General features: G+C 42.7%; 4 protein-coding genes across 4 annotated transcripts; 2 read left to right on the top strand and 2 right to left on the bottom strand.

Annotated features, from left to right (window-relative positions):
• Nucleotides 1-4,361: 4,361 nt before the first annotated feature.
• On the bottom strand, nt 4,362-4,943 carry SARC_08228 (hypothetical protein). Its single transcript, XM_014297809.1, has one exon. The coding sequence runs from the start codon at nt 4,911-4,913 to the stop codon at nt 4,620-4,622; it is 294 nt and encodes a 97-aa protein (XP_014153284.1). The 5' UTR covers nt 4,914-4,943; the 3' UTR covers nt 4,362-4,619.
• Nucleotides 4,944-7,597: 2,654 nt separating this feature from the next.
• SARC_08227 (hypothetical protein) lies at nt 7,598-8,426 on the bottom strand. Its single transcript, XM_014297808.1, has one exon. It carries the CDS (start codon nt 8,186-8,188, stop codon nt 7,838-7,840), a length of 351 nt encoding a protein of 116 aa, XP_014153283.1. The 5' UTR covers nt 8,189-8,426; the 3' UTR covers nt 7,598-7,837.
• Nucleotides 8,427-9,748: 1,322 nt separating this feature from the next.
• Nucleotides 9,749-10,054, top strand: SARC_08226 (hypothetical protein; the record flags this gene model as incomplete). Its single annotated transcript, XM_014297807.1, has 1 exon — nt 9,749-10,054. The coding sequence occupies one exon, from the start codon at nt 9,749-9,751 to the stop codon at nt 10,052-10,054; it is 306 nt and encodes a 101-aa protein (XP_014153282.1).
• A 2,729-nt stretch (nt 10,055-12,783) lies between these two features.
• Nucleotides 12,784-13,389, top strand: SARC_08225 (hypothetical protein; the record flags this gene model as incomplete). The annotated part of the gene is made up of 1 exon (XM_014297806.1): nt 12,784-13,389. The coding sequence occupies one exon, from the start codon at nt 12,784-12,786 to the stop codon at nt 13,387-13,389; it is 606 nt and encodes a 201-aa protein (XP_014153281.1).
• Nucleotides 13,390-25,340: the final 11,951 nt, after the last annotated feature.

The raw sequence follows: 25,340 nt of genomic DNA, 5'->3' as shown, positions 1-25,340 counted from the left end.
TTTTCTTGACTGCCAGTAGTTTTTGTTTTTTTTGTCAGTGTGTTCGTGCGTTTTGTTGTTTGTTTTGTTTGTTTTGTTTGATTTTTCGCTTATTTATCCGTTCATTTGTTCATTTAGTTGTTCGTTGGCCTGTTATTTTGTTTTTATGATTGTTTATTGTTTGTTTGTTTGTGTATCACATGCATGGTTCTCGATTGATACGGTTGTTGATTGTTTCTTTTTGTCGAGTGTTTCTTCGCAACAGACCGAACATGTTTTTCTATTGCGCATCAAGATTCGTAGAATTGATATGTAGCCATATGACCAGTGCAATACAATAGTATGAAAAATCGTCAAGGAGTGCAAAACATTAGGTGTACTCTCATGGATATAACTCTACTATTATTAGTCAATATGTTATTTATATTGCTCCAGGCTTGTTCTTTTGGATATTTGCTTTCAAACACGCTATTACTTGAGAATAACAGACTATTGGTTCCGAAGCATTGCCGTGCGCAAGCATTGCCAAAAATGGCATCGCGTTAAAAAATCGAGTTTTACGCAATTAACCTGTGCCAATTATCGTGCGTGTCCAGCTTGTCGGCAATAGCACCAAAGTTAGAACGTACTACTTGGGTGGAGAGAACAGTCGTGTATATTTTTTATACTCTCCAAATATAGACAACAACACACCTATGCTCCAATAAGTATGCATGGGCTAATTAGGCACTCGCGAATGTTGATACTGATATTGCAGTTATAGTCGGCTGTTGTTTCAAAGAAGTGTAAAAGTCGTGCTCTTTCATGACGTTTCGTGTGAGAATACTCTATTTCTTTTTATTATACCTATAGCGTCAGTTTTGCAGTACGATTCAAAATATGTGCTTTCCTTTTTGTTCTTCGCCGAAGCAATATTGTACTAATTCAGTTTGTGCGGTGGTCTGTGACAGTAGTTCACAATGAAGATATGTGGTGCTGTATTTCGAATGATTATCGACCTCTGCTCCAATGTGACGATTTTCAACGCGCTTCTTCTAGTTTTACCGTGAATGAAATTGGGCATTTCTGCATATCACTCATTATTTGTGTATTATTAACTGTCTCTATATAGTCTGTTGCGATGGCGGGTGTTGTGGTGGGTGCACACCTGCATAAGTAACATATGTGATTTGGTTCTCATAGTGCACGACTGTCAGAATTGGATGACGCCACTGCTTACAGCTTGTTATAATGGCCACAGAGAAGCTGCGGAGCTGCTCCTGGAGTGGAATGCCAACGAGGAGGCCAAAGACAACGAATGTAAGCGGCCTTGAAGTACCTCACGCGCCATGTGCATGGCTCAATGTGTCATTTACAGAGTCGTTTGCAGCGAGTGATATCTTGAGCGTGTGTAAGCAGGTGGGTACATGGTGTGAGCATGTAATCGTTGATGCAAGTTGTTACTCGATGTCCGATGGCGAATCTTTGATTTTCAGAATGCTTCAGATATGCATGGGTCTGTAACATTTCCCCTATATCATATGTGTGATTTATCGATTTGTTCTATGTACACTGTCGCAAGGCATATTGTTCCTGTACTTGAAGCTACGCCATGGTAAAGTCATAATGCTCGGTAGTAGTGTAGCAGCAAGTGATAGAATGCCTCGGTTTTCTATTACAGATATTGATACAGATATATCCGTATATATGCTGAGCATATCTTGGTACATACGGATGGGAGAAAATTCGTGTCATTTTCAAAATGATACAATCTGTCAAACTGGTGAACAATGCTGGTATTGTTGTGTGAGAGGCGTTAACTATGATTTGATATGTCACGCCTGAGTGACGAACTCGTTGTGTGACTAGTTTAGATCTCTGTCGATGTGTCTACCCATTAAACGAAGTACACTTACATAGTGAGCCATAAAATGATGGTCAATATAACTGAAAGCGTAGATACATTCGCGTTATCGATGAATATGTAGTAGGTATCTACATAGTATACGGGCTGCATCATTTGACCGTGTGTGTCAATGCTTTTGTATGTTGTCTGTTTGTCAGCTTGCTCGTGCTGTGTTTGGTGCGTTCGTTTGTTGGTTTGTTCGCTTGTTTGTTCATTCATTTGTTTGCCTATTTGTTCTTAAGTTTATTGTTTGTTGGTTGTTGTTTGTTAGTTGTTCGTGGTTACTCCAATTTTTTGTTTGTCTGTGCGTTTGTTATGTAATTCTTTGCCTACCACATGCATGGTTTTCGATTGATACGGTTGTTGATCAACGTGTTTCTTCGCAACAGATCGAGCATAATTTTATATTGGGAATCAACATTCGTAGAATTCTTATATGGTCATATGCTCAGTATTGTACAATAGTATGATGAATCGTCAAGGGGTGCAAATGTACTTTCGGACTCGAATCACGCATTGTGAACAAACACGGTATGCCAGGTGTGCGTCTCCGCAATTTGATTGCATGTACACGGCCTACTTGATTACGACTATATGAGGCTCCCTAACACTGAGTCTTCAAGCATTTGCCTGTAGTATGCAGCAGATAGTCTAAATGACTCTTTGCGGTGGTCGTATGGAAGGGCAGCGAGATTGTCTCATCTTCTTCACTGATGCACAACCTGTGTATATATTTTTGAACCTGTGCCAATTATCGTGTCTGTCCAGCATGTCGGCAGTAACACAGAAGTTAGATGATACTAAATAGGCGGTGAGAAGAGTCCTCATGCACTTATATGACGTTTCGTGTAAAAATACTCAATTGCTAGCTAATTATACCCACAGCATCAGTTTTGTGTATTGTGTGCGAAGATAGTACGATTAAAAATATATACTTTCTAGTTTGTTTTTTTACCGAAGCAATGTTATATATGTAATACTATCTATTTCTATACTATATCGTTTTCACAGTGCACGACTGTTTCTTTTTTCACTCCGTCAGGGTGAGATAACACCACTGCTTCATGCCGAAATGAGTGGTCACAAAGAAGTGGTGCAGCTTCTTCTGCAGTGGAGGGTCAACATGGACGCCAAAGACTCCGTATGTAAGCCGTCTTGGAGTGCCACGTACGCCGTGTACATGGTGTAACGTGTCATTCACAGAGTGGTTTGCAGCGGGTGTTATCTCGTGGGTGTGATTACGTCGGTACATGATGTGAGTATGAAGACGTGGATGTAAGTTGTTAATCAGTGTCCGATGGCGAGTCTCTGATTTTTGGTATGCTTCAGACATGCGTGTGTCTGTGACGTTTTCCCCATATCTTATGTGTTCGTTCAGTTGTTCAGTGTGTTTGTTTGTTTGTTTATTTGTTCGCTTTTTATTCCATTCATTTATTCACTTGTTGTTCATTTGTTTATTGATGATTGTTTTTTGTGTGTTGTTTATTCGTTTATGTGTTTAAGAGGGGGGTGGGGTGATTTTCGTTGGTCCATCAATTGTTTTGTTTGTCTGTGCTTTTGTCGTTTGTTTGTTTGTTTATCACATGCATGGTTCTCGATTGATACGCCTATGCTGCGTGCCTAGTGATATTCCTTCATTGTCATATGAAGAAGGTCTGTATTTTACAAATTTTCAGCTGAATGACCGTGTGTGGTATTGTTTGCGGTGTGTTAATTGAGTGCATTGTGTAGTGCTAATTTGAAACACGCGTTGACATTTGTCGCTTGTTGAGTGTTCCTTTGCAACAGACCGAGCATGCTTTTCTATTGCGCATCAAGATTTTTGGAATTGATATGTAGCCATATGGTCAGTGCAGTACGATAGTATGATGAATCGTCAAAGTGTGCAACTATACTTTTGTACACGAATCTCACATTGTGAACAAACGCGGTATACAAGCGAACGTCTTCGCAATTTAATAGTGTACACGACCTTCTGGAATATACGACTATATGAGATTCACTAATATTCAATTTTAAGCATTTGCTTACAATGCAGCAGATAGTCTGAATTCCTAAACCGCTGAAAAAACCTGTGTATATATTTTAAAACCTGTGCCAATTATCGAGTGTGTCCAGCTTGCCGGCAGTATCACGAAGCTTTGAACATACTACTTAGTGTGTGAGAAGAGTCGTGTGTATGTTTTTATGCTGTCGAAGTATAGAAGTTGACAACGAAACACTCATGCTCCATGTAAGTATGCATGGACTGATTCTGCACTCACGAATGTTGAAACTGATATTACAGTCACGGTCGGCTGCTGTTTCAGGAAGCCTGAAAGGTATGTACTTTTATGACGTTTCGTGCGAGAATACTCGATTGCTAGCTCATTCTACCCACAGCGTCAATTTTGTGTATTGGGTTTAGTAACCCAACGCCAGATACCTCTTCAGCTTGACGCCTGACATATATTAGTCCTCGTTCACATCCTCACCGTTTGCACTCCCATGTATTAACATAGCCACTTCAACGCACCCTGAGTGCGAGGTTAGTCGGATTGCCAGTACATCACTACATTGAGGACATAGCGATCGCCGGTGACAATCGTGAAGAGCACATCGCTACAGTGAAGGAGGTTATCAGACACCTAACGTACCTTAACTTCAAGATGAGCACAACAAAGTGTCACTTTGCGACTGCCGAAGTCATGATTTTAGGGAAGAAGGTATCGTCGAAGGATGTGTATAGGTAGCATACGGTCTGCTGCCGATATATCTAGTGGTGTGTAATACTTCCTACTCTTAAGGAGATGGTCTCATTGTCCTTGGATACCAAGAACTGGTCGCGTGGTAAGAGTGCGTTGACGGCTCTCCTGTCGAAACGTGCTCGTAACTTCTTTACTTTGCCTTCATTGTCGAAAGTAGGAACTGCTATCGGTAGTAGATTCACTGTCGTCGTTGTCGTGCGCATCATGACAACCAGGTCGTTCAACCATTTCTGTACTTGGATGTCGACATACGGTAACCACCTATCGGATACAAAGTTGCGTGTGGTTCTCCTCATGCTCATGATCTGTTCGCGTGTCACTAGTATAGCGACCTCGCTCCCCTTTAGACGACAGCATGTATTGTCTGCAATGGCAGCGTTTGTTTCAGAGTTCTGTATCTAGTTGTGCCCGTACACCGTTTGGTTTGGTGGTGTTGGGGGCTTGGCAACGGGCCATTGATATGAGAAGGTCATCGAGATCGGTTAGGTCAATAAAGCGAGAGGGGACTGTGTACCCCCTTTGTAAAAACCTAGGCCTGGCATCATATCTAATTCTAGAATAATGTCGATGCTGTCAGGCGAGTTCATAAATTCCAAAGATCCGTTGATGATTTCAGTACCGAATCCAATCGGAACCACTCCCGTCGTCCCCAGTCGAGGAGTTCGCACATCTTTGTCCGCTAAGCATAATAAGAAATTTGGGGTGTAGTGATCGGACGTCCTAGGAGGTCTGCGGATGTTCGTGCGATGCAACTCAGGTTCGCGCCCATGCTCTGAATGTCCGACCATTCGCCTGCAATTGTATGTAGACGCGGTTGTCTGATGTCAGCAGAGGGTCAAGAATTGCCGATATTGCATTGATTGGATGTGTAAACATGAGTGCCACATTATCATCGGACACCCTCATGTCTCTGAGTTACATTGGTATAAGTGCCCAAGCTGATTGTGGTGGGGTCGAGGTTGTTTCGTCGGGTTGCTTATAGTCATCCGCGAGAATGGATTTAATATGTACCTCTGTTGCCGAAGATGGCTCCTGCTCAGATTCATCGTGCGTGACTACGCTGACTTGTGGTGCTGCAGAGGTGGGAGCAAGCTGCTTGTTCTGATACGTGTGCTTGTGGTGACTGTCCTTGCGCTGGCGTAGATGCTGTGCGTTGTACCGATTGTTGTTCGCGGTGCTGCCTGCCTAGGTCTGTCGTACGTGGCCGATTGTCCTGCCCTCCTTGCGGTACCGCCCTGTAATTATGGCATCGCGTAATGTGTAAATCGAGGCGGCGACCGTGACTGGCAGCCAGTGCAGGTGATTGTGGATAATTTGTGATTTAGTTGATACACTAGTCGAACTTTAACGGCCATTGCGCAGCTTTCAGTCAGCAGAAGCGACTGCGCGAGGGTTGATATCGTACTTGATATGTTCTACTGGCAAATATATGACTGTATAGTATTCAGACACTGATATATTTTCATGACGCTGCCCGTGGTAATAAGGGCGTTTGAAACGCATAATGATTACACGATGGGTAGGTGTGCGGCAGAGTATTGTTCTGATGCAATCAAGCATGGCTATCCAACCAATTCAACCAGTATCTTGATTTGTTACGTGGTTGACAAAGTTAGGCCGTATGAAGCCTGGTGGTCAGTGTACATAGAAATATACAAATGTCACAGATGGTGTCAAAAGCAAATTGATATACAGTTTCTACGTAAGGAAAATCAGCTATACACGTTGACACCAGATGCTGTTCCCCTGAAGCGTGATGAATACCAACGTACAGTCACACACACCGTAGAGGATAACATTGAGAAGGAAAAAGAGCGCGAGGCTCAACTACTGCTTATCGCAGATGAGATATAGGAAAAGGATGCACCCTTGGTTTAGACAAGTAATCGATCTAAAGATCGAGAACTGGCCTACGGACTAGTATACAAACACTCGTCGAACCCGCAAATCAATTAAAAGCGCAATCAAAGGCTGTTGGGAACGCTGTGACTAAAGTTGTAAAGAGGCGTATAGAAATCGATGGTTTGCACTCTAAATTGGTGGACAATGATAAAGAGTTCAATGAAACGATGTCACTTCAAGTAAAGTATGCAGAAGACAAAGTAAGGGTGGCTAGCAAGGAACTCGAGGAACTTCGACTGAAGTTTCAAATGCAGAAAGTTGAAGTTGATTCTACCACTGTAGCTAAATTGAATTATAAACATATCGGTGCTATTGGACTGTAATCCAGAGCAATACGAAATTCAATGTGTTTATGAAACAATTAAAGGCGCACGGGGAGAATTTCATTCCAGGTCGGCTTAGGGTTTGAGGACACAGTAGTTATGTGGTTCTGTAGAGTGCGGCGCAATCTGGAGCAGGGGATTGTGACCAATTATACGAGTTGAATTGTACCCAAACGACGTCCAATATCCTTAACGATATAAATATGGTGATGTTATCGTTTTTCAAACTCCGGCGCGAACTCCATTGGCACTAATGAATCCAAGTCTTGTAAATGGCTTGAGACTTCCGTGTTCCAAGGGTGGTGGATATGCAACAAAAGCATTCGTATGAAACTGTACAGAGTCTTTCTGAGAAACATCTTCGAATCTCAATCTTCAGGCAGCGACCTGGAGTGAATATAAACACCGCAAACGGGACATTGCGTGTTTGCCTCCTCTTTATATGCAGACAAAATCAGTGATAAAAGAATATCAAAATTGTGCCAAAAAGCCTTACTGGATAAATTATTGCCACGGTGTCGTTGCATGAGGGATAAAGACTTCCACATTGACGCGCTGTTACAGGATAGAGTCAAATATTATTTACTGAAGATGCTTTCAAAAGACGGCCATTTTACAATAGAACAGAATACCGAGACGAAGAAGATTGCATCTTCTTGTATTTATATTGAAAGGGTAAACCGAAGAGCTAAGATCTTTAAAATGTCAGCAGACGAAGTAAAGCTTGTAGATTTACACTTCTGTATCGTAGCTGATATATGCTTTTATCTAACAGATATCATATGTTTATTGAAATTGAAGTTTTAAAATCAGGTAACCTATGGCCCGCCCTATGCATCACTTCCTTTTTTTTAGGTGATAGGACTCTGCAATATTACCGTACAAACCCCACTATTTGCGGCGTTCCCAAAGCTATTTTTCAGTACCATGGAAAGATCATAATTTAGTTTAAATATTTGTTTAGTCTGCCATTGTCTAATTTGTCTGTCGGTGCTAGCCTCTCACGGTCTCGTGGCCATTATATCTGATACTCTTGTACCGTATACAGCAGCAATCAATTGGTCTTGTTTGCTGAATGCAGTACGAGGCTTCTTAACTATGATCGTGGTCAGAAATTTCTCAATATCGTCATTATGATTGCCTGAGGATACATTCCACTTACTTGGCTTGCTTGTAGACAGATCATCTTCATCTGACGATAACTTTCCCCACGTTGCTTGCTGTATTGCCCATACAAGGGCAGCTACATGCACACATCGCCTACCAGCATCTAGTGAACATGCACAGTACCCTTCGAGCACTTGATCATCCTCTTGCTTCAGTCTTTGCGTAAGCCTCCATCCGAGCGGCATTCTGAGTTCGCGATATTAGCGCTTTGTGATATAGACAGCGTTCAGCGACGGTACACAAGCTAGGAGAGGAATGCTAATTCATTTTAGTTTGTGGTACCGCAACGCTATTGCAATCCGTGTCAAAATAGGGTTACCCTTACGACCGGAAGCTGATACTACTTGTTCTGAGCAACAGGTACGGATGTGTGCTTGTATATCTGTGATAATTCGTAAACACCGTCCGCCTTTCTTATGCTTGTTCACATTTTGCAAACGGTATATAATCATCAGGACAGTAGCAATATTATGACATACACGGTCTCCTGATATTCGATCACCATTTAGTGCTACACATGTGGTACATTAAAGCATTCCTGTATACACGTATTGCAGTCCTGAACGAAGATTCACACTGGGCGTTTAAATGGTTTCTAAGACCATTCTTGAGGGCGGCGAGTACGGTATCGAATTTGTTTGCGTTTCCATTTATGCACAGTTAAGTATGTACTCGAGACCAATGTATATGTTTCAATTGTATTTGAAACAGTGGGCTGTTCTTGACGCTTAAAGGTAGCAGGTGTACTCACACCCTATCAATAAGGAGCGTGTTATGAGCTCCGCCTCACTTAGACCCTCGGAGTTTAAAACACCGTGTGTGCACATACAAACACGAAACATAAATGGCCGCGTCTTAGCAGCCCCTACATTCAGAAAGAAACAAATATCTTTACCCTCATAGACCGGCATGTCTGAGTCAACAGAAGCTGTAACTGCTTCTCCAGGTAGTTCTCTGCTCAAGTATTCCACCTGTGGATCGCTTCGTATAGGGATACTCACTTCTGGCAACGTATAGCCAAGCACCAACCGATGCCTATAAGAGTTTGTTCCCAAATTTGTATACATGCTCGTGACAGTAATTTTTTACCTTCCTTCGTCTTTATATCCAGGCAAAATCAGTGTTAAAAAAATATCAGTATTGTGCCAAAAAGCCTAACGGGATAACTACGGGCAGGATGTAGCTGCGTGAGGGATAAGGGTTCCATATTGATGAGCTGGTATCGGATATAGTACAGTATAAACTAACATCGATGCTATCAAAAGATGGCCAATTTACAATGAAACAGAAATCGAGACGATGAAGATTGCATTTTCCCGTATTCATCTGAAGACCCTGATCTGTGAGAAATAGTCACGTATCAAACGATGCTTATATATGGCTATATCCGGCTATTAATTGGACACTATATATTATTGCACCAATCGATAGTGGGCATCAATACGACTATGACGCTACACTATAGTACCCGTTACTACGACTACAACGGCGTCAAGGGCACGTGAAGCAAACCTACCTACAATTTGACATTTTTTCAAAAATAACAGAAAAAAATACGAGTTGACTACGGGTTGACCACGGGTTGACTACGTTTGACTACGACTTGACTACGATTTGACTACGATCTGACTACAACTTGACTATTGTACCTAGTTTTACTTAATTTTACACATAAACATACATACTCCAACAATGCAAACGTGCACACTTATAGATATACCTTAGACAGCTTTGAGTTGAGGAAGATGTCAGGCGGTCGTTGTTGTGTTTCAGAATACGGTCTGATGTGGGATGAGATCCCACTACACAGATGGCGAGAGGCATGGCGGGAGACGTTAGATGGTCGCATGGAGGATTACAAGGTCCTCAAAGTATGCAGTACACACTTTGATCAGAAGAAGGATATGAGAGACTATAAGGGAGGAAAAATCCTTAGAATAGGCAGACTCCCTAAGCTGAAACTCTCTAAACGGAAGGCTAGTTCCTTTGTGGTGGAAAACAGGCCGGTAGATGGCACACCGGGACGTGAATCAAATCCGATCAGCAGTTAAAGGCATAAACAAACACACAGTGACGGTGTCATAGAGCGAGCGTTAGTCCCTGTTGTTACTGTTACCTTAGACAAGACTGAAGATCCAACGACTATAGCTGAAGATATAATACAAACAAACGTAGTAATACCACCAGTACAAGAAAGGAATCGGGAAGATTCTGATATCTAAAAGGTCTGGGCATGCGCAAGGAGCTGTCGATCTTTTAGATAAGCACAAAGTAAGTAAGTTAGGCGGAATAATATTCCTTACACACAAACTTATTTCCGTTGACATCGCTGCGTGAGACATAATATAATCAGCAGGCTTCGACGTGACACCGAGTAATGAGTAGAGGTCTGTAATATTCTGCTACTGTTCGGCTTGTTGATTAGCTTCTATACCATTGTCAATATCATTTTTATCTGGTTCGACGTCCACAACTTCCTTCCTTGCTCTTTTCGATGTCCGTATAGGGCCCTATGATGCCTTTCTTTTGGTCTTCTGTTTACCTCTCCTGTTAGGATCAGCGTGTATATCTCTACTACAACAACAATCATCAGTTGTGCAAACTACATCTTCGTTTCTTTTGGCCACACATGGAGGTGTACAACCTCTACATCGTTTGCAAATAGAACACTTCTTACGTTTACGACGATGATCAGGTAACTCGCACGGCCAGAACTGCCAGTCAACGCCTGTTTCCTGTGAGGCAATAGTTATATTACACGCTGCTACATCGGTGGGGGACGTACCCCCGACCCAGGGCCGCTCATGATGCTCAAACAGACTAACAGATGCGATGCAATAGTATAGCAGTATTCGTGAACGTAGTTTGTAAATAAATAGGATCAGAAATAATAGAATAAATAAGGTCAGAAAAAAACATCACAGTTCGAATTTTGGGGTTTTCAGGGTTTGAATAAATTTAACTTGGCTGAGAACCAATGAGCAAGGGGCAACCAGAAAAGGGCGCGCCGTGCTATAAATAGCTTGGGGTTACGGATAGGTGTCTGTTAGGGAAACGTACATAGAAGGGGAACCAGATGTGCTATGAATGTCGCTCCAATGGGGGATCGTCTTTATAATGCATCCTCTAGCTATTCATGTCTTTCGATTGGTGTGAATAGCAATAGCCATCTATATGATACATGGGCCTCCGTTGTTCCTTCGTCCGATGTTTTGTTACCGGAGTAAAAATATTCGTAGATCAGAGTCATAAAGGAAAAACCGACGTGCGAAGATCTTTAAAAATGTCAGCGGACAAAGTAAAGCTTGTAGATTTACAGTTTTTCTGTATCGTGGCTGACGTATGCTTTAATCTAGCAGATATCATCTCTCCTATTATAAAAACAGAAGTATAAAACATTGAAGTTTATATGAAGAATATCTATATAAAAATTTGCAATTTGTTGCAAAAACATGTTTATTGAAATTGAAGCTTTAATAATCGGTAGTCTATGGTCCTATGCATCACTTTTTCTCAGGTGATAGAACTGTGTAATATCATCGTTATAACTCCAGTGTATACGGCGTAGATTCCAAAATATTTTGCCTTACAATAATAATTCAAATTATATTATGATATTGTCAGTCGTGATTTGTCTATCGATGCGAATCCCTCTCATAGCTGTTACCTCTGATACTCTTTGTACCGTACACAGCAGCAATCAATTGGTCGTGTAATCTGGATGCAGTACGAGGCCTTTCAACTACGAACGTGGCCAGGGATTTCTCAATTACCTACGATTCCCCGGGCGTTCATTCTACTTACTTAGCTCACTTATGCATAGGATATATTTGTTTGACGTTAATGTAAGATCAAGATCAGAGCTGTATTTATGGGGTTTTCCATACGCTGCTTGCTGTGCTAAAAATAGTAGCCTTCGAGGACTGGATGTCCAATGCATTCTTCTCCTACTTCAATCTTTGCGTTATTCTCCATCCGACCGACATTCTGAGATCACAGTATTAGCACTGTGAAATATACAGCGTCCATCTACGGTGCACAAGCTAGTAGAGGCATACTAATACATTTTGATTCATGGTGCTGAAACGCTACTGCAATCTGTGGCGAAGTGCGGACTTGTCATATTTTTTTTGTATGTTGGCTTACCAGAATTTTAGCATATTTGATTTTGTAACTATCGGGATCTAATATCACCTGTTCCGAGTAATAGGTACATATGTGTGTTTGAATATCTGTAGTGGTTTGCAAACACCGCACCCTTGAATTATGTTTGTTCACATTTTGCAGTCGGAGTATACTCGCCAGCACAGTAGAGTTTAGCAATATCTGTCAGCCGTGATTTGCCTATCGATGCTAACCACTCTCATAGCTGTTACCTCTTGTTGGATATAACAAATCAGTCAGTGTCAATCTCAAGAATATATACAGCTCGGTATACATATGAACTGAACGGTGTTATGTCACAAGCAATATGACACCATGTCAAGAGTAGAAAAAAAGATTCCTGCCCTAAGCGGTAAAACACTGTATGACCTCAGTTGGGTAATCAAATGAATTTACTTCTTATCTGTTTACATTCATCTAACAGGTTGTGGGCCTCGAATTTCACACGATAGTAAGTCAAACATACAGCTAAATAGTAACTTATACTAAACACTACATAGACAGCAAGTCGGATCGACTAAAACAACCCTACTACACAGACACTCAACAACTCCACAGATTGATTACAGTTCATAATACTTAACATACTTAATCAATCAATCTCACACGTAACAAAATGGAGGTGATCAACTGGCCCAAAGCTATCACTTTTCTCAGCGAGGCACAAGCTTTTGCGAGAGAATTCTGGCCAGAACTACCAGTATACACCTCTCTCGAATCCGCCAATGGTCACATGGATGCCATCAACAACGTCATCAAGGATCTTAGCATCTCCTATGATGAAATATTTGGCTCTACTGCAAAAACAATACCACATCGTACAATGGCGCGTAGTGATCTATATCTTGCAAACAAAAATCGCAAAGATATTCAAACTGGTATCGATAACTGCAAACGTCATAATGTGCAGTTAGGTGACGAACACAAAGTGCTTCTAGCCAAACACGAATCACTACAAATCGATCACAAACAACTAACAGATCGTCTAACAGAAGCCCAATCACATCTCTCGAGCAATCCGAGAAGTCTACCGATAATTACTCTGCTCTTCAACTCGAGCTTGATACTACTCGTATTGAATTACAATAGGCCTTGGACAGAATCGCCAAACTTAAAAGCTCCGGTGGGACTGCAACTCGACTCAATGGCCAGCACAAACCCACTCACGCCTCTGACGCAACCCGCCTGGGCCCACGACAACCCCTCACTGCGCTTCCCATAGAGTATATATGCCCACTTGAAGACTGTATACAAAACCACGGACGAGCGTACACCAGATCATGTAGCCCTCCGCCGACGATGTGACGACATTAGAAAAAAAAATCAACGAAACGCTGGTCCAACAAGGCGATCGCGGCAATGGCCCGGCGTCAATACTACTACCAATTGGTCATGGGCAAACAGCCAACCTCAGATCGGGACAAAGCCAGACACGACAGCTTCAACCGCTGCTTCGAGCCTACACCAATCCGGTTCTGTGCTATGATTGTAACAAATACGGACATGTTCACATTTCTCGACTACCGCACTGACGGCTGTCTCTGCCCTGTCTGCCCCGGTGGCCAAAACTTCACCACCAACCACTTTGCCTGCATCCAGCAACTGATCCAATGCATCCTGGTAGGCCCAAAACTGCCTCTCATTGGCTCTGATCTCCTCCAGCAACTACAGGGGCGCCACGACTTCCATGGTATCTGGACCCTCCACGAACACCTTGGATCTTTTCTCCAGCATGTAGAACAACCCCTGTACCCACACCCGTCTCTGACATATCAACAGATGTTTCCTATACTCCGGCTAATCACGCTGTTGAAGTACTACTTCCAAATTTTGGTCCAAACCAATTCATCGCGCCTGTTGGTTCCGCCCATGATACTTCCAATACAGGCAAACCAGCACATACCGAGTGCATCCATGGTCTGGTGCGGCATCGGTCCACCCCCAACCTCGCTCCTCAACCGAATTATGACGGATAACCTGGTCCTACTTGGCATTTCGTACTCTGCACTAACCCATTCCACAGCACTACACGATAAAGACCCGATCCGAACCACAGAGGTGGGTACGCTATTTAGTAGGTCAGAAAGCGAATACGTGGCACACTCGATGGTGTCAGTTTTTTGTCAGCACCGGCCTGAATTGACCCAGCGCATATTCTCCATTGTCGACTCACTTGGTCCAAGCTTCAACAGAGAATATACTGACCACTTCTTCCCATCGATCTTCCCCGAACCACTACAACGGCTATGAGAGCCATACCATATGTACAAACATTGTAACTTAACTGCTTTGAAATAAATAATATTATCCTTATAAAAATAGATTCATCATGCTATGCCGAAAAATATGGTATTACCCCCACCGACCCAGGTGTTCCCCTTTCTGAGTGCCCCAAGTACAAAGACATTTACAACCGTACTAAACTTGCAAACTGAGAAAGCCTTAGTAAATGGATCGTGGGTCTTAAAATGGAACTTGCGCACTTCGGAGTTCTTCATCGACTTCATCCCGACTGTGTGTGAGCAGCTTTGTGGTGTCGACACGCTAGCCAATGCCCGATGCCGACGTATAATGATAGACTCAATCAAAGAGGAATTGGTTACCACTGTTTACCATAACCATTACCCTAAATCAATGTACGCCTCACCACATTTACGGCTACTGGCTCCACTGAACAAAGTACGTAACAGCTAGAGGAACTAAGACAAAGTCTCCTAGATGTTGGTGAACACATCCCAGACAAATATCTCATCTGTGTGCTATTATACAGCCTCGGTGATGAATATCACCTACTTCGGTCTACAATCTTTGCCATGGATATAACCAAACTTGACATTAGTGAGGTCTACAGACCCACCTTGAAGTATGAAGGCGATTATCAGCTTCAGATCAACAACAGCCCATCTGGTATCAATGCATTCATCACATCAAAAGGTATCCACTCCGCACCTACCACTACAAGAAAGCCTCGGGATATCAAATGTCCAATAGGTGACGAACTTGGACATAGTATTCATGGCTGTCCAAATCCATATGCCGCAAGCGTGGTTCTAAAGATCACAAGGGCAACAAGTGTCCGATTGATAGAAGCACACTCCACTGTACCAACCCCAAATGCGGCAAAACAGGACATAACGCTGCAGCTTGCATGCAAAACTGAAGGTACGGGGCCATACGTCAGGGTGATCATAATACTCATAGCATATCTTATACACCCTATACCGATATAGATGCCCATTACTCCACTACCAGTGAGCAACTCAAATGCCACTGTAAATTGAATATACTCCAAAACATCCCTGAAAATCCCGTACATAACCATCTCATCCCTTCCCTCATCGACTCTGACGCCATGGTACACATCAGGACGACCACCGATGGCGTTCACAATTTAGAGACAGGCCAATTCATCGTTGAGTTTCCCAATAAGAGCCAGATAGTTCTACGACAACGAGGAACGATTCCAGGTCTCGGCCCTGTACTCATTGTACCTACGGCCGCACAGAATATACTTTCAGTCCAACTTTTACAACAACATGGATATGATGTACATTTCCGGCAGCAGCACATGCTGATACACCACCGGAATGTCACATCCTTAAGGATACTAAGTAACTCCACACTATCCCTATTCACTATGGACAATATTCATTAACAACTCTTGTAACAAACACAGCCACCGAGTGGCACAACCGACTGGGTCATAGTGATAAGTCCACTGATACAATTCTCCAAAACAAAATCATGCCTACAATTCAAACAAAATCATCTCACACTAATTGGATGCTCAACCCGGAACTCTTGACTAAACATGTAACAACCGTCTTCGGACCAGTAGACATAGATTTGCTCGCCGATGCCAACAATGCTCAAGTGTCGATGTATTCCGGGCTCAACGATGATGCACCACTTTACGACGCATTCGCGTAATGATGGCACTAACCAGACAAACGTTTATATGGCAATATACCATTCACACGAACAACATGGCGTAACACACTCGATAAACTCGACAAAGAGAATGGCCTAATCACTATGGTTTTTCCACTTATGCCTAACACCAAAATTATAACCAGACATTGCGACAATTACACTCACATGTCGAGGTCATCCGTACTACTGCGGACACTTTTCTAGAACATGGCACCACCGTCGTTGGACTCCCAAAATGGCGCTACATATGTATTGCTCGTGTTGGAAACATCAAGCATGCTGTACCACCTACGATAGACTTATTGACTGCCGAAGCTGACGCGCTTGCCCATCCTACCAATCTTACCTTCTGTACACCATGTGTCAAAGGCAAGATGCGACGCCGTCCAGTGCGACACATTAACAAAGATGACGACACACGTCCGCCTGTAGGTACCGGTTTTCATGTTGATCTTCATACCGGTTTGCCAACGACTCCAAGTGGCTATACATGCGACATCAAATTCGTTGATGCTAACAGCGGCTACACACTCGTTTACAACCTCAAACACAAAGACGTTGCGATCACAGTGCTTGATCGATTCTATACCTATATTGGTAAAGATTATCTCGCCAAATTACGCGAACTCAAATGTGATAGGGGCGGCGAGTTTGTCTCCCACACGTTCAATAACATCAACACACAGGAACATGTCCAAATTCGATATGTACCTACTGCCACACCACCATTGCATAGCTTGGTCGAAGGCGCTAACGGCGCCATATATGACATCACGCTCAGCGACATGAAACAAGCCAATATGCCGCCGAACATGTGGGGTGAAGCCATACAATTTGCCGCCCTTAAAATGTCCGTTCATCATAACAAACATAACAAAGACAACAAATCCTCATGGGAGATTTTCTGGGGCTTCAAACCCACTGACCGCATCAAACACATCCACCCTTTTGTCTGTCAGGTGGTCTTTATTAACCAATCCCGTACAGACAAACTTGACGACCGCGCCAACATAGGCGTCTACCTTGGACACGACCGTCAATCAACATACTATGATGAATGCCGTATTATAAATCTCAAGACTGGTAAAATTTGACACTCCCGTGATGTTAAATTTAATTACCATGTCTTTCCCACATGAAGTATGATAGGCAACACTCCGGTTCCCCAGTTCTCAACGCCACCACACGACATTCCGACAATTAGGAAACTTACCCTTGCCCTAAACCCGACCCGCAACACTACCGCCGGACCCACACCTCCACCTACTACCACTTCTCGTGGCATTCAAACACAGACTACCACTCTGGATACCACTAAACCTGCTGCATCTTCCTCTAGTCCCCTTCTACCCACACCTTCGATGTCCCATCTACAACGTCCACTCCTACCTACCCCACTTGAATATTCCACCACACAAGCCACCTCCAACTCAGACCCTGCTCTTTCCACACACATATCCAACGACATCCTGAATCCCGTACACTCCGCGATCTCTTACTTGAGCCGCGTGGTAACACAGGTGCATTAAGGGAGCCCACCCTACTCAATAACATGCGTATGTACAACAAATCAAACACACATAGTGGTAATCATCCTCTCACTTCCTCCATTTCAGGGGAGTCATCAGCGCACGCACCCGCACCGTCTCACCTTACCGTTGATCCAATGCATCAGGACCCTATCCCCACCACTAATGTTGCCACGTTCACCGCCACTTTAGCACCACCTTCTCCACCATCCGCCGCCTCGCTTCCAGGGGAGCACGCCACCACCTCTTTCCCCAGCCCAAACATGTATCGTGGGCCTGTGATATGGAGAACAATGGCATACTTACATTCCAGCCACCGACCAATCCATCAGCATGCCCTCAGGCCCTGTCCATCAAAGAGTACAACCTTCGCCAAAAATACTTGCGATCCCTTGTAAATGTTAAACGGACGAAACGCCAGAACCATGCCGACAAACCCGCACTAGCACACACAAGGCACTTTCCGCGCTACAACAACCAATCCGACTCCACTTTCCCAGTGACGATGACGATGTTGATGGCATAGTACAACCCATCACTCTCACCTGTCCACCCTCCCCACGCGAACCACACACCACTACTATTGCCACAAAACAGGCCGCTTATAACGACACTGTTCATCGAATCTATAGTGCCTGTCTCAAAGTCCAAGAACATCCACTTACCCCGACGACTATCCGTGCCGCGCTCAAGGGCCCGGATGCTGACTTATGGCGTGTTTCCATTCAAAGGGAACTTGACAGCCTCACACAGGCCGGCACATACGACCTCTTGCAGCCTGACGAGGTTCCCGATGATGCCTTTGTGGTATCTAGTAAATAGGTGTTCAAAGTCAAACTCATCAATGGTATCGTCGACAAGTGCAAATCACGCCTTTGTGCTCGCGGTTTTACACAAACAAAGGGTATCAACTTTAACGAAACCCATGCCCCTACATGCAGCCATGATACATTGCGAACTTTACTTGCCGTCGCCGCTTCCCAAGGTTGGCATGTTGCTCAAATGGATGTCGACACAGCATACCTTTACGCCGTTCTTGATGAGCCTATCTACATGAAACCACCTCCCGGTACTGATGCCATGGGGGTTCCTGCGGACTGTGTGCTCGAGCTCAAAAAGTGCCTGTATGGACTTAAACAGTCCGGCCGCTTATGGCATGCACTCATCAAATACAAACTGCTCGGCATGGGGTTCCGTCAAGCTGCTTGCGACCCTTGCTTATTCGTTGTCGATAGTGACAACCTAAAGTGCTTTGTCTTCCTCTACGTTGATGATCTCCTTATTTGTGGCCTTCGACCATCCGATGTCGATCACCTTAAGTCACTTCTTCAAGCCGAGTTCAATTGTAAAGACTTAGGTACACCCAGTGGGCTGTTAGGCCGCGTACTCACAGTGTCGGATTTCATTAGCTTAGTGCAAGACAGCTACATCCGTGACGCATTAAATACCTTCGAACTAGCTGAGTCACCCTGCACCATCCCCGGTAACACAAGATATATTAACTAACAATACCGGTTCTCGCCACATGTGTGCATACCATGAATTGATCGGCACGCTCCAGCATCTCTCTGTACTCACGCGTATTGATATGAGCTATGCCCTCAATACATTAGCCCGCTACATGGAGAACCCCTCCCAGCAACACTGGCTTGCTCCGCAACGTATTCTCTATTACCTGAAAGGTACATCACATCTTGGCCTCATATATAAATACCAACAGGGACCCCCCATCGCTGACGCTATTTCTGACGCCGACTATGCCGGCTGCCCTGATACTCGTCGTACTCTCACAGAATATGTCCTCCGCATCAATCGGATTTCCGTTGCATGGAAATCACACAGGCAGAAGACACTATCCACTAGTTCGGCCGAATCGGGTTATTTTGCTGCTTCTGAGGCAGCTAAGCATAACCAATGGCTATGAAATGCCCTTGCAGAATTAGGCTTCCCACAAACTTCCCCTACAGTCCTCCAATGTGACAACAAGTCGGCCATCCATGCTATCGCCTCCACTGGCCCCACGAAGCACCTGAAACACATTGATATCCGGGTGCACTACATAAAGGAACTACAGGACAATGCCGTCATCTCGATGAAATTCGTCTCGCCTGCCGACAACCAAGCCGATATTTTAACCAAATCCACTGCACGTCCTACCCATTCCCGATCCGATTGCATTCTCTCGATTCACCACCTAGTGATTTCAGGGGAGTGTTGGACATATCAAATCAGTCAGTGTCATCTCAAGAATATATACAGTTCGGTATACATACGAACTGAACAGTGTCATGTCACAAGCAATATGACACCATGTCAAGAGTAGAAAAAAGGTTCCCGCCCTAAGCGGTAAATCACTATATGACCCGAGCAGGTCAAACACCGCACCCTTGAATTCAATGCTTGTTCACATTTTGCAGTCTGAGTATACTCACCAGCACAGTAGTGTAGCAGTATCGCCACATATACGGTTTGATGCTATATCTATATCACCCTCAATTATCTCGCGATCACCATCTAATTGCTACACATATAGTACCAGATACGTCGAATTCCCCAATGGTATGCATGTATTGCAGCCGTGAACGAAGATTCACACCGGGCGTGCGAATAACACCTAGACCATCGTTAAGGGCGGCAAGTACATAATTCCAATTGTTTACAGTTTTCATTCAAACACAGTTGAGTATGCAACCGAGACAAAAAAAGTTTCGATAATATCGAAACAGTGGGCCGTTCTTGACTTCAAGGCGGCGGGTGTAGCTCCACACCCTATTAGTAGGGAGCGTGCCATGAATTTTGCCTCACTTAGACCCTTGGAGTTTGAAAACCCTTGTTTTGTCGCTGTGGGTGTACATACAAACACGAAGCTTAGACAGCTGAGTCTTAGCCGCTTCTATATTCAGAGAGAAACAAATATTAATATCACCTTCATAGACAAGCATGTCTGAGTCAACAGAAGCTATTCCCCAGGAAGTTCTCTGTGTCACATGCATGCCAGCTGTGGGTCCGCTTGTATGGGGCTACTCACTTCTGACAACGAATAGTCAAACAACAAACGATACCTATACGAGGTTGTTCCCAAGTTCGTATTCATGCTCGTGACAGTTAGGTCGGTTTAATTCCACTGTCTCACACCTTCCAGTTGCTTCCAAAATTCTCAACCACGATAGGCTTCCTTCGCTGCATCGAATCAAAGTTGATGTTCCTCTCGTTTAGCTGGGGGTATATCGCCGTCGAATACAAAGATTGGTGTGCAGTCTAAAAGTTTTGTGTAAGCATTCTCGTAGGACTTAAGCGTTGAATACTCTCTTGCTTGAGTGCAAACTATTGCTATATGTATGTATGTCCCTCGCTATAGCAAGCAAATTGATGTAGTAATTTGTAGTTATTTCTGATACACCAATCTATTGCGAGATAAAGTAACGAAGAAGAATCGTTTAGGCCAAGCATATTTTCCACCTGGGGCTGAAGAGTCGATATACGGCAAATTTGACCTTTTATTTTTAGTGATTGAGCATTTTTCAATTTCAACGTACTCGAGCAGCTGTTTTACACACAATATAAACACGTGTTCAGATTGAGGGGTTTTTTTTGGCAGTTCAATGTACGTGATGTAACACCTGCACGCAATGGGGGGTTTTTTCTTCTTCAGAGTTTTCTGCAACTGTGTAATATGTTTAGATTCTAGCATTCTGTACGATAGTATCGCATTCACTCTGGGTCGATTTTAGTAAGTTTTGCGCACATACGAGCAAGTTTAAAATCTAGTACAACCGACTGATATTGAAGGGTGTGTGCTGCTTTCGATGTCGATTTGGGAAATTTAAACGCTTGTCCCTGCCTTATTTTGATGATCAGTAATTTTTATAAGTATATTGGAGGGTGCGTTCGTATGTGCGCGAACCTAGGGCGTCTTCTGACAATGAATATACATGTGTGCTTTTTTCGCTTTTAGGTCTTGTAGTTGGATCTTCTTCCACACCCGTTTGTGTTTGTATATCGTCCACCAAAACCTGCCTGTTAACCTGGTGGGTGCCTTGCATCGGTCAACTGCACTAGTCGACGTCGAAGACGCACTTGAAGGTGTCGATTGTGTGGCTCTAGTTGTCTCTGTTGCGATTGGTTTGATGTCGTACCTTCATTCGGCTCTGTCTCGGATTTAATATTGCTATCCGCTAGGTGTGCTGGCATACCATCTTTATTATAACTATTAATAAAGCCTCTGCCTGTGTCGTTCGTTACTGTCACGGTTGATTCATTTTTCCTACAACCTCGTGTTTTGCTCAATACAAAAACAAAAATTCTGAAATACATGTCTGTCGCTTGTCCTACCTTTACTGTATCTCAACGTACTCCCCTCGTACAAGGGAAAGCGTTGTACATTTATTGAATTGATCAAATAACTAAACATTTAATTTTGTGCTTTTTATAATAAGCATAAACTTATCGGATATGCTAAGTTGAAATTATAGTCTTTAATAAAAATATTCATATTAAATAAACCCAATACAGGGTCTTCCTTGCAACAAAATACTTAGGTTGCAGTATTTGTTCGTCTATATGTTCATTTGTTGTTCCTTTGTTATTCGTCCGTTGGTTTGTATGCTACTTTGTTCGTTCCTCTATCTTTTATCGTTAATATTTAGTTTGTTCGTTTGTTTGAATGTTTTCATTTCTAGTGGCCACGTAGATACACTGATATAAACTCAGTATGGCATCGCAAGTGGTCTGTATTTACTATTTATTTGTAGATGCGTACCACCTTTGGCGCGCAATGACCCAGGTTCTTTGTTAAACGTATGTAGTGCACTCATTTTCTGCGTCCATAAGGAGACCGTTAGTATCATGATATATCGGAATGACTAGTGACAACCTCTCATAAAATGACTGATGTGTTCTTGGGTTTTCTTTAATAGCATGATGTTTATGCATAGTCTGTGTTGCATGTGGGTGCTGGCGTGACCGTATTATGAACAATTTAATAGCATGAACACTTGACTTTCTGGAAATACTGGAAATACTGGACACCATGTCCCATTCACAAGTTTAGTATATTTATAGAGCACCGAATTGAACAACACCTACAGTACAACTATATGTTTGTAGTTGATAGATCATAGATACTTAGCAATGTATGCCTTGTTTTGCGTTGTTGTTCCCATCTTGATGGCCGCTTATCATTGATCTACAGTATAGAGGGGGTTTAGGATTCACGAGGGGGGTTTGCTTTAACATTAAAATCACTAACCCCTCAGAAACCTAAAAAGTACAGATCGCCTGTTGCACTTTGTATTGTCGTAGGGATACAAGATTGACGTCTGTTCATGTATACATACAGTGTGCACTCTGCGCTACTTGTGTTTTGACCTTGAGCAGCTATGGGTATTAAAGTTTAGTGTTGGTGCTTTAGTTGAATAGTCTAGTTTTGATTCTGTATTTACAGAGACTTCGTCAACTATACCATTCGTGTACTGTTGGCACCGTGACAATTCCAGCATTTCAAATGATTATCGACCTCTGTTTCGATGCTTTCGCGCATTTTCATAGCTTTACTTGTAGTGTGACCGAGGGTAAAATTGGGCATTGTGGTGCAAGTTTGGGCTATTAACCAAAACTGATACGCTGTAGTAGCTACGTGACCTGTCTGTATATCACCCGCTATCTGTGTAATACTAACTGTATCTATATTATCTGTTGCGATGACGGTTGTTGTGGTGGGTGCACATCATAATCATACTAACACGAAAAATTGAAATTAATGAAATAAAGCTGATACATCAAATTGCCAATATCAATAACACTAGCAAAACAAACAAAGAAATTGAAATCAATAATATTATAGATAATATTTTGTTCCCCGGACTGTCTTTAACAATACGCGCCATAACGACGAGAAACTATTGAGTTAAAACCACAGGCGAGGGCGAGATAAAACATACCTGATACTCATTTTAGAGCGAAACGGGGTTCGCGAACAAGTTCATTTAGAATACAATCCAAAAGTGGGTTGATTTATACACCTTGAAGACTCGAGATTTGGGGTGTTTAAAGATACAATCTGTTTTGATTCCTGGTCTATATTAGTTTGTTTACGTTTCCAATCTTTATCATTTTGTTCTTTGTGGTCTTTGTGTACACCCTTTGTTGTGTCTGTGCTTTTTTATTACAATGTAACTTGGTTCTATGTTCTGTGATATCGGCATTTATAGAGCTTGTATTCTTCTGTAGTATCATGATATTTTCGCGTTGGGTGTGGGATCCAGAAACTTGAGCAACCTTGCTTGCACTTACCCGCATGTGATGAAATGTTCTCGATGCGCTTTCTGCAAAGTCACTGCCATAGAGCGACTTAGTAACCAATTTTAATATTTCAGCGATTCAACTGATGTCGGTTTGCAGCAATGAAATGGTTCACTGGATGTTTGTCTTTGGAAATCAGACACACGTGTTGTTTTATTTGCATCAGAATAAACTGAAGATTCCTTCAAAGTAGATAGTGGAAATGGCAGTATTTGGCCCAAACCCTGCTTCTCTAGCTCAGCACACAAAAAGAAGGCAATATCGCTCTTTACAATAATTTTGAGAGATAATGATTTGGGTGCCGTAATTATACGTGATAAACCCATTAAATCGACGACAGTGAGTGAGTTCATCAAAAAAGTAAAATAAATGGAGCCAAGGAAACCAGGCAAACCATTTTAGGGAAGATTTGGAATGGCAGAGATTACTCAGGTCATATTTATGGTACCATATAAGACTATTTGAGAATGAAGCACAATCCGATCGTGATTATGGTGTATAGTCATTCATGATTTGTTACTAAATAGTGAAATAAAGGTTTGTCAAATACACCAATCTTCCAGGCTTAAGGAAATTTAAAAAATAAATATCGAGGTAAGAGTATCAATAGTTGACTGTCAAAGGGAGGACATCAACTCTATGCAACAAAAGGGAGACGTAAATAAATAGGTTGTTAGTATGGTGCGCAATCGCGTAGTGCTATGTAGGCGCAATCGGGCAAGCCTAATATTGAGTGAATTATAGAGTGTAAATTGCCGAATAATAGAAAACTGCGACTGTTCACTGAAAACGTGCAGTTCGGTACTCCACGTTAAATGTGTTTTATGTAATTTTGTGTATTTGTTAAGACTGCGACCACTAAGACTGCCACCGGGTCTTGCGACCACTATGACTGCCACCGGGACTTGCGACCACTATGACTGCGATTCTCGCCTGCGACCACTAGGTCTGCCGCTCTCGCCTGTGACCCAATCACACAGAATACTTTATATTTATATTTTTGAAAATGGTAGAACATCAAAAGCGCACTGGCAAAGATGTGCGACTATTTATCTAAGATAATGTATTTTTTTGGACACAGATTCTATTCTCTCTGTAGTGGTATTTTTTTTTAACAAACATATACGTATTTATTTACACATACATACATATTTAGGGTATTAATTTACACATACATACATGTATACATATACATACACACACACACATATATATATATATATATAATATATACACGTACATACACACAAACACAACAAAACAACACACACACACACACACACACACACACACACACACACACACACACACACACACTACACACTACACACTACACTACTACTAACTACTAACTAACTAACTAACACTAACTAACACTAACTAACTACTAACTAACTAACTAACTAAACTA

The sequence above is a fragment of the Sphaeroforma arctica genome, assembly GCF_001186125.1.
Source record: "Sphaeroforma arctica JP610 unplaced genomic scaffold supercont1.721, whole genome shotgun sequence".
NCBI classification, from domain to species: Eukaryota; class Ichthyosporea; order Ichthyophonida; genus Sphaeroforma; species Sphaeroforma arctica.
Note: the sequence above shows the minus strand (reverse complement) of the source record. Positions and strands in the feature narration are given on the sequence as shown.